The sequence below is a fragment of the Chaetomium tenue genome (assembly GCF_020726465.1).
Source record: "Chaetomium tenue strain MPI-SDFR-AT-0079 chromosome Unknown F5144scaffold_1, whole genome shotgun sequence".
In the NCBI taxonomy this organism is placed as follows: Eukaryota; Fungi; Ascomycota; class Sordariomycetes; order Sordariales; family Chaetomiaceae; genus Chaetomium; species Chaetomium tenue.
In genome coordinates this window covers 6,491,099-6,504,811 of record NW_027117329.1, presented here as the reverse complement: position 1 = coordinate 6,504,811, position 13,713 = coordinate 6,491,099, and the positions used below count along the sequence as shown (strand labels likewise).

At 54.2% G+C, this 13,713-nt stretch overlaps 5 protein-coding genes across 5 annotated transcripts; 2 read left to right on the top strand and 3 right to left on the bottom strand.

The window, feature by feature from the left end:
* Window positions 1-58: 58 nt before the first annotated feature.
* Window positions 59-1,359, bottom strand: F5144DRAFT_617973 (xylose isomerase-like protein; the record flags this gene model as incomplete). Its single annotated transcript, XM_066791900.1, has 6 exons — window positions 59-155; window positions 311-487; window positions 532-668; window positions 728-930; window positions 964-1,138; window positions 1,333-1,359. The coding sequence occupies 6 exons, from the start codon at window positions 1,357-1,359 to the stop codon at window positions 59-61; spliced, it is 816 nt and encodes a 271-aa protein (XP_066649702.1).
* A 514-nt stretch (window positions 1,360-1,873) lies between these two features.
* On the bottom strand, window positions 1,874-2,921 carry F5144DRAFT_544324 (uncharacterized protein; the record flags this gene model as incomplete). The annotated part of the gene is made up of 2 exons (XM_066787291.1): window positions 1,874-2,557; window positions 2,625-2,921. The coding sequence occupies 2 exons, from the start codon at window positions 2,919-2,921 to the stop codon at window positions 1,874-1,876; spliced, it is 981 nt and encodes a 326-aa protein (XP_066649701.1).
* Window positions 2,922-4,495: 1,574 nt separating this feature from the next.
* On the top strand, window positions 4,496-5,554 carry F5144DRAFT_85175 (S-adenosyl-L-methionine-dependent methyltransferase). Its single transcript, XM_066793477.1, has one exon. It carries the CDS (start codon window positions 4,892-4,894, stop codon window positions 5,510-5,512), a length of 621 nt encoding a protein of 206 aa, XP_066649700.1. The 5' UTR covers window positions 4,496-4,891; the 3' UTR covers window positions 5,513-5,554.
* A 1,248-nt stretch (window positions 5,555-6,802) lies between these two features.
* Window positions 6,803-8,899, top strand: F5144DRAFT_479690 (uncharacterized protein; the record flags this gene model as incomplete). The annotated part of the gene is made up of 2 exons (XM_066785183.1): window positions 6,803-7,218; window positions 7,276-8,899. 2 exons carry the CDS (start codon window positions 6,803-6,805, stop codon window positions 8,897-8,899), a joined length of 2,040 nt encoding a protein of 679 aa, XP_066649699.1.
* A 699-nt stretch (window positions 8,900-9,598) lies between these two features.
* Window positions 9,599-12,576, bottom strand: F5144DRAFT_478449 (uncharacterized protein; the record flags this gene model as incomplete). The annotated part of the gene is made up of 7 exons (XM_066785106.1): window positions 9,599-10,544; window positions 11,155-11,460; window positions 11,551-11,569; window positions 11,635-11,696; window positions 11,771-11,841; window positions 11,971-12,258; window positions 12,346-12,576. 7 exons carry the CDS (start codon window positions 12,574-12,576, stop codon window positions 9,599-9,601), a joined length of 1,923 nt encoding a protein of 640 aa, XP_066649698.1.
* Between the last annotated feature and the right edge of the window lie 1,137 nt (window positions 12,577-13,713).

Here is a 13,713-nt window from a genome sequence, read left to right as displayed (position 1 = left end):
TCTTGTACATAAAATTCCAGCAATGCTGAAAAACTATAACAATGGAATGCTAGGCACATCACTCATTTCTCTTGGAATCAACCGGCGGTTTCTTACATATTTCCATAGCTTTCTTGGTAAATCGTTTCAGATCATCATCGTACTTCTCCTTGAACCTCATGTCCCGTCACACAGTTTGGTACTCGACCAGCCGTCAGAACCAGTTGAAAATACGGCTCATACAAAGCTTCCGATAGATAAATACCCGCCGTCGTAATTGACATAAACTAGTGTTAGCCACTTGGATGCAGTCAGCCATTGTAACGAGGACATGTCCGACGGGAGCGGTCGCTCATGGCTCCCGCACCCCCTGTGTCTAAGACCTGAATCTGGAATTATGGTTGAAGTCACTGGGGTCTCTAACCGGTATGCATCACTGGTCCACAGGAAATAAGTTTTCTGGCCTAGCACAGTTTTGCTCAGCTCGTGAAAGCCCGCGGTATACGCTCTTGACAACTCCTCGGACCTCCCCCGGCCTCAATCCTCCCTGACTTCGTCGTTGGGTCTCCCCACTCGCCTCCTACGGTCTGAAAGGTGTCAAGGCACAGGCCGATATTCGGCCGATCGACTTTCTTGACCATGCCCCAGGGATCCTTCCACCTCGGCGCACCAGTAGCCCAGCATCGGTACTCGTAAGCAAGCCAAAGTCCGCGGGTAGCCAGCATTTCTCCAACTAGGCGGTATCAACGATCCAGTCGACGTCTCGGGTCATATCCGACGCGTCTGATGACCTGACCTGGAGCAAATCTGTCCCAACTGCGTCCATGATGTCGATCCATGCCCCGACCCGGGCAAAGGCATCCCGGCGTTGCCGACTTCCTTCTGACCACCCTTCAAAATTAGAGAAGGGTTGGAGAACCAAGGCTTTTGAGGCTGTGTCCAGCACACATGCTCCGCACAGCCTTCCCAGCCTCAAATGATGACTTATAATCATCCTTTGCGATATCCTGGTCATAATAACGGCTAGCGAAGGCTTGAAGATTAGGAACGACAGCCCAATCCCGCCAAAACCTGCTTCCCGGATGGGCTCGACTTTTTGGTGAAGCGTGTGCCGAGGTAAGCCGAGGGAGCACGAAGCAAAAGCGACAGGATGGCGGGCCTGGTTGGACCTCCTGGTAACCAAGCCATGATTGCGAACAAGACAACAACGTGGTACCGTGGTGTGGGGTGTCTAGGCTTTTACAAGAGTACCTCCTTTTGATGTATATAGGTAGGTTCTCCGTTTGTAGAAACGTTAAGTCATGTACATTTTCTTGATATTGGCGGATGTCCCAAACAAGTTGGAAAGTCTACATGTTGCTTCAACATGATCTCATCCATCAGGGCTCCAATCCCACCTTGCTAGGGGTAACCAGCACCCAAGTTGTCTACCTGTGGTCAACTGGTGAAACAATCTGTCAGTTGGTGAGCGCCGAGCCTAAATGTCACGAATGTGCCACTTCCTTCTTGTCCTACTGTTCCTCCCGAGCTTGCGCCGCTTTGTGTAGCATAAGATCAGGGAATATCTCCGCAAGTATCGCATGGAGTTCCTATAGCGGGACCACAAGAAACCGCGATATTACTCGGTATGTATTTAGGTAACTAGCCATACACTTTTATTATGACATTACTTGAAAAATGAAGGCCGAGGGGGACTAATGAAAATCGAAGGAGGCGTGATGAATGGTCCCTGCAGCTGGTAGTATGGGATTCTTAGTCTATGAGAAGAATGAACACCGATCAATGCTTCTGCATCTGCCTTTAACATCCGATCTTATTAAACCCAGAATATATTTGTCTTGGTTCAAGAAGACATCTCATAACACATCAACATACTTCCATACCACAGGCGAAGTTATTCCTCGCTGGCGCTTCCGGAATCGTCGTCACTACCCTCCTCCTTCACCCCAACCACCTTGCCCTTGCGAGCTTTGCCCTTGGAACCCTTGCCACGAAGGTTCACTGGGATCTCTTTACGAGTCTCGCCATCCTCAAACACGATTCCGATATCCGGCCGGCGTGCAATTGCCTTTTTCCAAAGGTTTTTCGGGACATCGTCAGTGGTGATGATGGTGCCGCTATCGCTGCGATACCACGTGATGGACGGCTCTGCCTGCAGGGCTGTACGCAAATGGACCCAAACGCTGACCTCGGCAGCTTCCCCTGCGGGGCTTTGACGGGATTCGTTTCCTTCGTCGTCCACCGTGACCGGCACAAATGTACGATACTCGCTGCCACCTGGGGCTCTGGTGATAGCCCCCAGTGCCAGGATGAGGGGGTATCGCTGGTATGACGTCTCGTAGACGACGAACTCCGGGATGTTGGGCGACTCAGTGGTCAGTTTGTCTCCAACCGGGGTGGGCGAGGTGACGGTTTCCTTGCTAGCAATGCGAGAAATCTGCCAGGATGCCGGCTCCTCAACTTTGTCTTCTGCGTCGGACACCTGCCGCAGGTCAAATCGCGACTTGGTCGCAGTCCCAACGACCCGTTGGATATCATCAAGGGTAGCGCCCAATGCCGAAATCCGAGAGTGCGCGAGCTAAGACGGTGGCATGGTCAGCACCTCGGGGGTGGCGAAACAGGTGGCACATGGGGAGGAAACATACTACGTCAGCAAGGCTAATCCAGCCCTCTGGGTCTGCCACAAGGTATTCCCCATCCTCGTCGTCTTCGACATCCTCCTTCTGGATTGCTCGTTTAACCACAAACATGAGTGCCTTGGCAATGGTGACCTCCCGTTCCTCGACAACGCTATAACCGCGTTGCCGACCTCCCTTGCCCTTCATGCTCATGGCTCTACTCCGGCCATGGCGGGGCGAGTGCTGCGTAAGGGCACTGGGAGGCAGCACACCACCTAGCGCGCCGTTGATAGTGGACAGGGGAACAGCGACAGCGGCAGCCATAATGAAGAGATAAACACGTCCTGTCGGGAGTAGTCTTCAGGGGTAAGGGTTTGAAAGGGCTAAATTGCTGCCTTTTTGTGCTCACAAGGTCGTCTGATAATGGTTTGAAGAGTAGAACATGGGCATGACATTTGCCTAGGTGGGCATGCCGTTACCCCCTTCCTTTTAAGTGCAGCGAGTACATGTTGGCTCATCCTCGGGAGCACGCCGAACCGCAGTCGAGTAATTAACGCGCATTAAGCTGAAAGAGAAACAACAGCCGGCGCTTCTCGGGCATCAGTGATGAGCCGTGACATGGCGCGGATCGGGCATCGTTGACCGCTGGTCCTGCAGACATGCTGTAACACGTCCACCCTGGCCATTTCGTTTGCTGTGGTGGCATCACCAGGCTGGAGCGGGTCCGGACGAATCGGCGACAGGATAAGGAGACGCGAGCTGGCGCCTCATGATTCACTCTTGCCCCTGCAAACCTGCACCACGCGGCTTTTACCCCTCCACCCCTCCAAGCACGCGTGACAGCCCCCACCACCCCGCATTAAGGCCGCTTCCGCTTCGAATTTCAGGTATCGACCTGTCTTAAGACTTCGAGTCAACGTCGGCTTGGATTTGGGAGAAACGGGATCTAGGCCTCCCCAGGTTGATGATGAAGTACTAAAATAAGAGCAGTTGGAGAACGGGGAGGAACACAAGGTTGGCAAAGACAAAAAGCGTTCCCTTGAGATTGTTTGTGACTCGGCGGGATTGATGACAGCTACCGCAATGAACTGCCAAACGAGTGCCAAAACTAAGGGACATACCACCTACATACTGCCAAACTGCCAAGAGCTGAAGATGCCGGGTGACCAAGCAGGTCCAGATTAGTGTGCCCCTCAACGACTTCACCGCCGAGTTCTTGCTGTACTTGCTACGTGTTTGACCAGGACTTATCCACCTTATTCTGCAGCTAGCTCTCTGCAAAATGCGGGTTGTGCAGTGCAGGAATGCATGCAAGTAATGGTATGTACCTGATGTCACTTCCTGCGCCAGCTGCGATCCCAGGCCCCGAGCTCAGATGCAACAAGTGTTGGAAGTGCCATCTCGAGGTCCTCGCTTGGGCAGGCTGTGAACCAAAATCAAAATGCATCATCGGCGGTCAACATTGGCAAGAGACGGGAGGATGCCAAAGTCCAAACTCTTAGACTACAATTCGAAATACTAGCTCATACGCAGAGAAAGGGTTCCTTAGACTTGACCGGGTAAGACAAGGTCCCTCAGTACGTAGGTAGATACTGCTTTTCGGTTATGTAGCTCGAAGTTCTTCTAATGAGTGTTAACGCGACAATCCGAGATATCATGGCAGCACGGGACAGGAAGAAGGAAATGGCACAATTTGGTCCAATATATTAGACGGGACCTAAGCACCGTAGCGTGACATGCTGCCTAATCAGTCACGACCTAAGTTCCATAGGTATGCCCACCGGAGATGGATGGTCGGTCAAAAATGTTCGAGCTCGGGGTTTAAAAGACATCAGAACTTGCCATGATGGCTGTCTTGCTCCCACTTATACAGTTGTCGGGGCTTATGGATGATAAATGACATGCCTGTTTGACTTCCCACGACGGAGACCTAAATCGCTGGGGGCTTTGGAGAGCACGCGACTGTGGAAAAAGGCAATGGTGTGAATCACGTCCCAGAGATAATATTGGGACCGGCTTAGGTTCTCGCCAAGACTCCTAAGCAGTTGACGATGTGCTTGGGATTCTCCAATCCATACCCAGCAAAAGACGGGGATGTGCCGTCGTCACCTCATGTTGTTAGATTTCCGGAAGACGGAATATCATCTTCCCGACCTTCGTTACCCACAGCCAGGTGGGGGCTTCTCAAGGGTTTCCACACACCTCGACCTAAGAAGATCACGAGTGTTTGGGCCGGGGCGGTTTCTGTGGCAAGCTGACGAGGGAAAACGAAGAGGATCCGGCAACTACCTACCATGCCCTCCCAATTTGAGAAACAGAGTTACTGGCAGCGGCGGTTTGCCTCTGAAACCTCATTTGAATGGTTAACGTCGTCCGCCACTTTCATGGAGACCATCTCTCCTTACCTTGAACACCTTCCCAGTTCTATCAAAATCCTCCACCTGGGTTCGGGAACGAGCGATCTACACACCCACCTTCGCCAACGTAGTTTCTCCGACGTCACCAACATCGATTACGAGCCCCTTGCTCTGGAGCGGGGGCAACAGCTTGAGAACGATCGTTTCGGCAACGTGCGGACGAAGTACGCGGTTGCAGATGCCACGCGGCTCGAGCTGGGAGAAAAGTATGGGCTCGTCATCGACAAGAGTACCGCCGACGCCATTGCATGTGGTGGGGATAACGCCGTGTTTTCCATGGCGGAGGGAGTCTGCCGTTCTTTGGATGACAATGGGTTTTGGATTTCGCTGAGTTACTCACCGTGGCGCTTTGAGCATGTGCAATCGCTGTTCAATGTGGAAGTCATCAGCAAACTTCCAACACCGAAGCACAAGTTGAATGACCCGGACATCTTCCACTATTGTTATCTCTTGCGGCCACGGACGGGAGCAACTCTCACGGACTTAGTCCGAAACTAGCAGGTAAGGCAACATATCCCTATCGGTCGAACCTTTGCCGCTAAAAGTGTTTTTATATGGTCGTACATACGTAGTACCTCGTCCTTCACCTGGAATTCTTGTCGGGCAGTATATAGGTAGGCATCATGGTCACGATGAGGTTGAAGGCTTTGACCCATGATGCAAGTCGACATTGTGGTGGAAACTGCCCAGAGAAAAAACAAAGGCCTGGACGACAACCTGCAGTGAACAGGTCCTCCTGTATCGGGGAGGGAGAGTTTTCCATAAACCAGGCCCGATTAGACAAGCCGGCGCCCGCGATCTGCAGCCTCAACCCGGAGAAATTGGAGAATTAAATTGTTGTGTCCCCACCCACCCACATGCTCAAGAGATCCGTGCCCTTTGGTTTCTCAGGATTGCCGTCCTTGGCGGATGTTTTGTTTGATGACCAGGTTACAGCACCCAAGTTCTGAAGTGGGGAACCGAGATTGGTGAATTTGACGCCGGATCCAACGGGGGGCTGGGACCATGTTCGAGCCGGGGCAGCATTGGAAGGGTGGTCCCCCAACGGCATGTAGGGAAAAATATCAGCTTGTTGGCAGCATGAAGATTTCGAGGCTGTAATAAGGATATCCAAGACGCCAGAGCATGTTTGAGTATGTTAACGAACGTGCTGTGCCGAGTAGTTACCTTCGCCTGCATTAGTTTGAGACACTGGACAACTGCTTCCATTCCTCGGCAGCCGGACCACCCCGCAGGTTCCAGACAGGGAAGGGGCGGGGGTCAGGAGGCCCGGCCAGCAGGTGGGGAAATCTGGGTGGTCAGTCCATGTGGCCCAGGGGGATTTACGCAACATCCTCTTGTGATGAATTCTCCGAAAAGCGCACACATCTGGTGTGCAATGGACGTGGGATTATCTTCGGCAATAACGTGATAGCAGAATATCTCTTCTAGCGAACGATTCAAGTGCCTTTTCATCCGCTGCTCCCCGTGATTGGATCCCTAGATCCCACTCGCATCCCACTGCCCCGGACGCCAGGACCCTTGTCGGATAGTGAACCGAACATTGAGGCCGAGACCGCGCGTGCGGCCGCGGGGCGAAAATCGTGATACCACCTGAAAGTTCTCGCAATGTGGCCAGCTGTTTCGTGCTCTCATCCTCAATCCGCTCGCCGGAGCTTCACCCGTCTTGGATCCTCGATCAACTACCTCGCGCCTTAGCACGACCGAACCTCTACCCATCGCCCCAAGGGGTCCGAGAGCAAGATGGATTGGACGCACGTATCCCGCTCCAACGGCGACGATCGTGCGATGGACAGCGCCAACCTCAACGCGCCAGTAGACGCAGCTTGCTCTGCCGCTAGCGACGCCATCTCCAGAACTCTGTTCGTCATCGGCAAGTTCGTGCGAGAGGTGCGCGAGTCCCGATCGGATTTCGACAGCATATCAACCGAGCTGCACTCCCTCAATGGCGTCCTAGACCTACTCGGATACGACGCGGCCTTCTTATCTGCCTCTCTAGCGGGGCATACACGGGCAGTGCTGGAAACCTGTCTTGCCATCATTAACGAGCTTGAGGGTTGTGTATCTCTGTTAAACCGCCCGGACGTGCCAAAGGCGGAGAAACGGTCGCGCTGGTTGGCGAGCCGCGACCATGTCAACACCTTGCGACGGACGCTCAGCGAATACAAGCTTGTGCTAGGCCTAGCGGCGGACCTAGTGGGACTGTAAGCAAGCCGCTGCTACTGCTGTTGGCGTTCGGAAACTGATTGCATGTCTCCTAGCACGAAGTCACAGGCGAACGGCGAGACTGGGGGTGGCCTGTCAGACAATAGGCGCCAGACGCGATGCGATGGCGGGGCCCAAGAGAACGAACTAGCGATGGTGACGGCTCAAATCATCGAACTGTCTGGCCTCCGGAAGATAAGCTCGCAGCAGAGTGTGGCGCTGGTAAGACTCGAACAATACCTCGATGCTTTGCGGGCCGAGGCGCAGCCCGAAAGCAGATCCAGCATGCCGCCCCAACGTAATGCCCGTCGCCCTCATCGCACCTCCTCCATGGGTGGTGCGCCTGACAGTGCCATCGACATGAGCTATGACGATACAGAGAGACTGGCATTTCGGGGCGGGCAACAAGCAGCACCACCAGCGCTCACGAGCTATCTAATCGATCCTGGGGAGGAGGAGATGGACGATTTTGTTGGTGAGCTGAGCGAAATGCCCAGACAGGCACCACCTCTCCCGATCCGGTCTTCTTCGAGGATGAGCTCCAGAACTGCCAGCCAGTCTACCCAACAGTCAAGCACAGCTGAGGTCCATATGAGTCCGAGCCCTACCCCGATATCGAGCTGGCCCCGAACCCCGCGTATCTCGGATTCTTCTCTGGACGGCCCTCCGCAACGACCCCCTCGTCCACCATACTCCCCCCTCATGACCGACGTTTCCGAGTACGCCTGGGGGCACGCATCTAGCACTGGGAGCAGAACGTCTAGTCGCACAAGCAGCGCGTTCGGTCCGGTACTTGATTCCGTCTGGGAGAACCCCCGGGCCGAGGTCCCTTCGCCCGTTCCCCCGTCCACCGCAAGCTCCGACACGTCGCAACGGGAACACCAGTCTGGTATCCTTAGGCGTAGTGGCTCCAAGTTCTCCACCACCTTCCGCGGATTCGGCCTGCGACGGCCGTCTCTCAAAACCGTGGACGATGAGCCAGAACCTCAAGCGGACGCTGTTTTTGGAGTCCCCTTGGCCAAAAGTATCCAGGTGGCAAAGGGAGTCGCGAGCACCAGACACGGTTCCGGTGGTTCCTCAGCGCGCGCCACCCGGGAATACCCCCTCAGCGTGCTCCGGTGCGTTTACCACATCCGCGACTGCGGGCTAGAGATCCCTCACATCTTTGGGCTGAGCGGTGATCGAGTGCGCCTGGCGCAACTCAAGGAAGTGTTCAATTCTGCCGACACAAGTTATGGCAAAGAGTTGGATTGGAATCGGTTCACCATCCACGAAGCTGCCGATCTGATTCTTGTGTTTCTCTCTGAGCTACCGAAGCCCATCATCCCCGAGTCCGTCGGCAAGCGTTGGATCTCCCTTTCCCGCCAGGCCACGATAGGCGGTGCCCGCCTAGACCAAGGACTCGACTTCTGGGAGGAGGCCATGATGGGCATCCATGGCCCTGCCCGCGCTTTGTTCAAGCTGCTGATGGGCTTGTGGGGGGATATAGCCGACGCCTCCGACGCCAATATGATGACAGCGGAGCGTCTAGCTGGGCGTGTGATCCGGCCCCTGATGCATACGGCAGCCGCTCGTCGCGAAACAGATTTCATGCTCGCGCTTGCGTTTCTGATTCGCAAGCGATCCGAGTATAATGTCGTCGCAAGAGGCGCTCCAAGGGAGGGCAACGCCCCCTTCTAGTTCCAGTTGACGAGCAAGTCGAATGGATTTTATGGCGGTTGTGTTTCGAATTCGATTCTACGAATATTGTATTTACGGGCGTTTGCAACTAGTTTCGATACCCAGTGGAAGTTCATGATAGTTTTAGAGCCTTTGCCGTTTTGCAAGAACGCAATAGATTCGATGCCGATCTGCGCTCTTATGCTGTAGACCAGGTGACCGTATCGTGATATGATGATGACTTTGAGCCCCTGAGCCCTCGCCTTCTTCGAACCACCCACTTCGTCCGGCCACAATGTCCACAACGTCCATGACAAGAAGTGGGCACACTGTATAGGTAGCTATAAAATCCATCCTTGGTTAATGGGTGCACAATTCCTTGAGCCAGCTACTGACACTCAACGGCCAGGCCGCCGATCATACCAACGACGGCGGCTAGGAGAGTCAAGCAAACACATCACAGGAACATGAACCACAGCAACAGGCCGATGTGCGGTGGCCAAGCCAGCAACACGAGACAGCAAGTACAAGAGAGGCCCGGAGTTGGCCCGGCCCACTTGTAAGACCGAGCTTGCACAACATGAAACAGAGCATGTTGACAGGCAAGAGGTGAAAGCTCGGAATGTGAGACAATGACTATCTTCAGAGCAGGTCATCCTAGAAATCGTTGCGTATTGTGAGACTATCTCATCTTGCCACCCAAGAAGCCCATGCATGTGGTCAGCGGGCAAGCTGCGACCTGTACTCTTCCCAGTCGACGATTGACAAGACATCGGAAATCTTGCCCTGCTCGAGCCAATAGAAGACGTGTTCGGAAAACGCCACCGGTCGTCCGTTCGGAACCCCTCCGGCGAAGGGCTTCACGGGAGTTCCGGTGAACTCGATTCGAGAAGCCAACTGTTGCCCTTTCTCATCCACGACCAAAGTATGTATGTCGAAGAAAAGCCCTGATATCGCGTCAAGGCTGCTCTGAATCATCTCGCCGTACTTCTTGACGGTCATGTGAGTGCCGTTCCAGACGACACCCGAAGGCTTACAGAACTGGTTCAGTTCCTCCTCCATCCTCCCGCCGTTGATGCAGGCAATGTAATCGGTATAAAACTGCCGCATGTCGATCGATGACCGCGGCGGCGGCGGACGCAGACTAGGCGTCGGCGTAATGGCCTGGGCCAAGCTACGCTTCTCGCTGTCGTCGGAAATATCGTAGACCTGGCTGATCTTGTTCTCGGTGAAGTACACAAACATGTGCCTGGCGTGCTCCAGATGTTGCCTAGATGCAGACGGTAGGCATGGGCCCTCGCCCTCCATGACAAGTGTCTTGACGCGTAGGCGAGCGCCGACGGGCCCGTCCATGGCCTCGTCCCCGCCAACCGAAGCGACAATGTCCATGGTGATGTTGGTCTTGGGGGGGAACTCCTGCTTCAAGAGCTGGGAAAACTCGTACAGCGATAGCACGTGCTTGTTGTATGCGACTCTGCTCTGCACAGCATCGCTCAGGAGCCCCCACTGCCGTTTGTTGATACGGTCGATGAAGCCCTTGAAGCGACTGCAATTGTCCACCTTCGGAGGCGGGGCAATACCCGTTCTGGCATACCGCGCTGACTCGCGGAGGGCATCGTGGTTGAGCTGCGATTCCTGGGGCATTGGTGCCTCCTGTGACGAGGAGCTAAAATTTGTGGTGGCAGTCGGCGGCATTGGGATCTCGTCGAGATGGCCTATGTGGCAGTGATGGCGGGTTGGAAGGGTGACTGGACTGGAGGGAGCGTGTGTGGATGTGTGGGTTTCTAGGCTTGACTCCTGAGAAGCTGTGTGATTGGTAAGGACTCGGGATAGCACTGGCTGGTGGTGAAACATAAATGTGTTTAAGGACTGGATTTCCCGTAGGTGCCCGTCTGCCTAGGTAGTTGCCAAGCGCGCATGCCTGAAATCAAATGCAGGGCGTGAGGGGGTGCGACAATGCCGCGTATTCACGTGCTCTTAGTCCCGGGACGTCACCGAAGTGGGCCGGGATCAATCTTCCTCATTGGCAAATTCCAGGCATCTTCAACTCAGGGAAGCAGGGAAGGGCGCGTCCGGGGGGGGAACGTCGAACAAGGTACTTGATCCATTCGTATCTCCGTTCATAAAACAACATACTAAATAAATCATACTCAGAGCACAAGAGGAGTAGCAACACCGGAGTGACCGGACCAAAGAAATTGATATTATCAAGAAAGATCGTCGGGCACCGAGCTTCCCGCTACTTCTCATCATCGTAATCTCTTCTGGTATCGTACTTGATTTCAAAATTGTTGGTTTTCACGATTCGGCCCATCTTTATAGCTTCCTGGCTGTCCTCGAGGATACCCTTATCGCTGTCGTCATCGTTGATTTGTTTTGCCATCTCGACATCGCTAGCCATTGGGCCGCTTGAAATGGTCACGACCCTCATGTTCCGTTTTCCAGAGCCCAGCCCGCTTTCTTTGTAAGAGTCGGCTGTACCGTAGGCCCGTCGCGAGTTTGTGGCGTCCCGGATCATGACCCGAAGCATTGGGATACTAGCAGCGATGATGGTGACGGTCGTCTCAGCGTTGCCCCAAAGCCTGCCACGCATCCAATTTGTTAGTTTCAGGGTCCCGAGTGCGGCTGCCCGTGACAGAGGAGCAATCGAGCGACCAGTTAACGAAACCTACCAAAGGTCAACCGCATCGGCTGTGGATTCGTGGTTAGCTACGTCAGTGTCACCTTGCTCATCCAGTCTCGGCCATGGAACTCACCGAAGTCATTCGAAAGCATCTTGGGGATCTGGCTAACTTTGATAAGACCAGTGATCCCGGCACTAAACGAATACGGTCCGTTAGCTCCCCGCAGAGGCAGAAGTGTGATGGCGACTGGAGACGGGATACTGCTTACAAGATACCCATGCTCATGGCGATACCGACGCCAACTTTTTCCTTCTTCTTCATCTGCAAACCCCGAATGAACTGCCAAGGAAGTAAAGCAAGGGCAATATCAGAACAGGCCGAGTAAACCCCGGAGAAGATGTTATAGTGCACCATCACGGTAGGGTGCCAACATGATCCCTGTGCAAACATGTCCCAAGCTTTATGCACCGGTGTGCAGTTGACCCATGGGAATAGAGCGCTCAGGCCCATGGCTACATTCATGGTTATGATGATGAACCAGGTTGCCCTTTTCGCCCAACCATCGGTCAGAGGGAGGAGTGTGATTCCGAAACTGGTCTTGGACCAGATCGCTGCCGTGACGGATAAGGTGCCAGCGGCGTTGATGGGGGCAAGGAGGCGAGGCATTTTTTCCAAGACATCAAAGTCCCAGATGTGCAGCCCATAACCGAGCGTCGTTAAGTGGGTGAGAAGGGCGGACTCGGCGGTAATGCAGATCTAGGCGTCGGATAGATAAGGTAGTATTAGTTACTCGAAGCTAGGGTCACAAGAACAATCCCAAGTCCAGCCGTCCGTTTCACGCACCCATGCTGCAATGAGGAATGCATCGTCCCACCACAGGCTTCTCCGTCGAATAATCCTGCAGTATACACGCAGCGCGAGGACGAGGCCAGAGATCGTAGTCAGCACCCAAATAATGGCGTTCAGTTTCGGGCCAGCATTGTCGTGGGGCAAAAAGGCGAGCTGGTCCGGTGATGTTGCTAACGGGTCGGCATATTGGTCTGGTTTTGGGCCGTCTGCAGGACTGGAAGCCATGTAAAAATCTAACTTGAACGATGCTGTGCTTATGGCAGGACGACGCCGAAGTTTCAACGGTGATCGACTAGTAGGGCGTCTCCTTCAGTGGGAGTGACTGGATGGGGGGTCACTCAAAGATAAATACAACATGGCCTTGCTCGAAGCCGACAAGAAACAGTCGTCCGGGCCAATGTCAGCTTGAAGGGCTGAGCGAGCATCCCTTAACCGTAACGGGACAAAGTCAAAGCTCGAGAAACGCTAGCTGGCGTCAAAGCACAGGCAACACGAGTCCAACCGCCTGCACGGAACGGCAACACTTGCAACCCCTCTGCGTCAGCCTTCTCTCTCCCCTTGACCGTGTGCAAACGGGAGGTGTTGTGTGTCGAGTCCAATTTCCTTCCGTTTAACAGCTTGCTTGTCCAAAGGTCTTACAGAACCGCGCCTTACAGTCCCCGTAGATAACTGAGCAAGATGGAAATCCCACTCGTTTGCGTGGCTTACTCCTCGCGAGGGCCTGGTCCCTCCGGTTCCTGTCTCAAACCCTGCCGCCCCACGAGGTCGTCCCGTGGTTGCATTGAGGGGTTGTTGCTGCACGAGCACAGACAAGCAACGCAACCGCCATGTCATCCATTCAAACGATCCTGCGGATGTTCCATGCACGCCAGGCTAAAAGCGGTCAAGTGTCGCCCACATCGATAACTCGAAGCAATCCAAGCGCCCTACTCGTGAACCTGCACCACGATCTTTCCAAGTTCTAGGGGAGATCTGAGCACGACGAAGCTGCGAAGTCCGTTGGCGACTTGAGACACGGCTCGTGGCGTGGTTGAAGAGAAGCATGCCAGGTTACCCAGTACCTCCTGTTATCACACCTCAGTCGGCGCCGCCTTGAATACATGTATCGGGCACAGACTGGAGGGGAGAACCTGGGCCGCCGGACCCCCAGTGCCCTCCATCTGATGATTCTAAAAATTTCTAATCCATCGCAAAACCACCTCTTTCCAGCTCACAACCCACCTCAGCCCCAAACGCAAACCCGAAGTGCCTCAAGTACCTCACCCAAGTACATACACTAATCTCATGGGGGAGAAAAAAGCGTTGGCGCCGCGAACAGCAACCCCCTTTCGGCAAGTGGGCGGGTGCCCCCGGTCGTTCCGT

Excerpts from the sequence above, each read along its gene's own strand:
- F5144DRAFT_85175 (XM_066793477.1), top strand. The coding sequence starts at position 4,892 with ATGCCCTCCCAATTTGAGAAACAGAGTTACTGGCAGCGGCGGTTTGCC.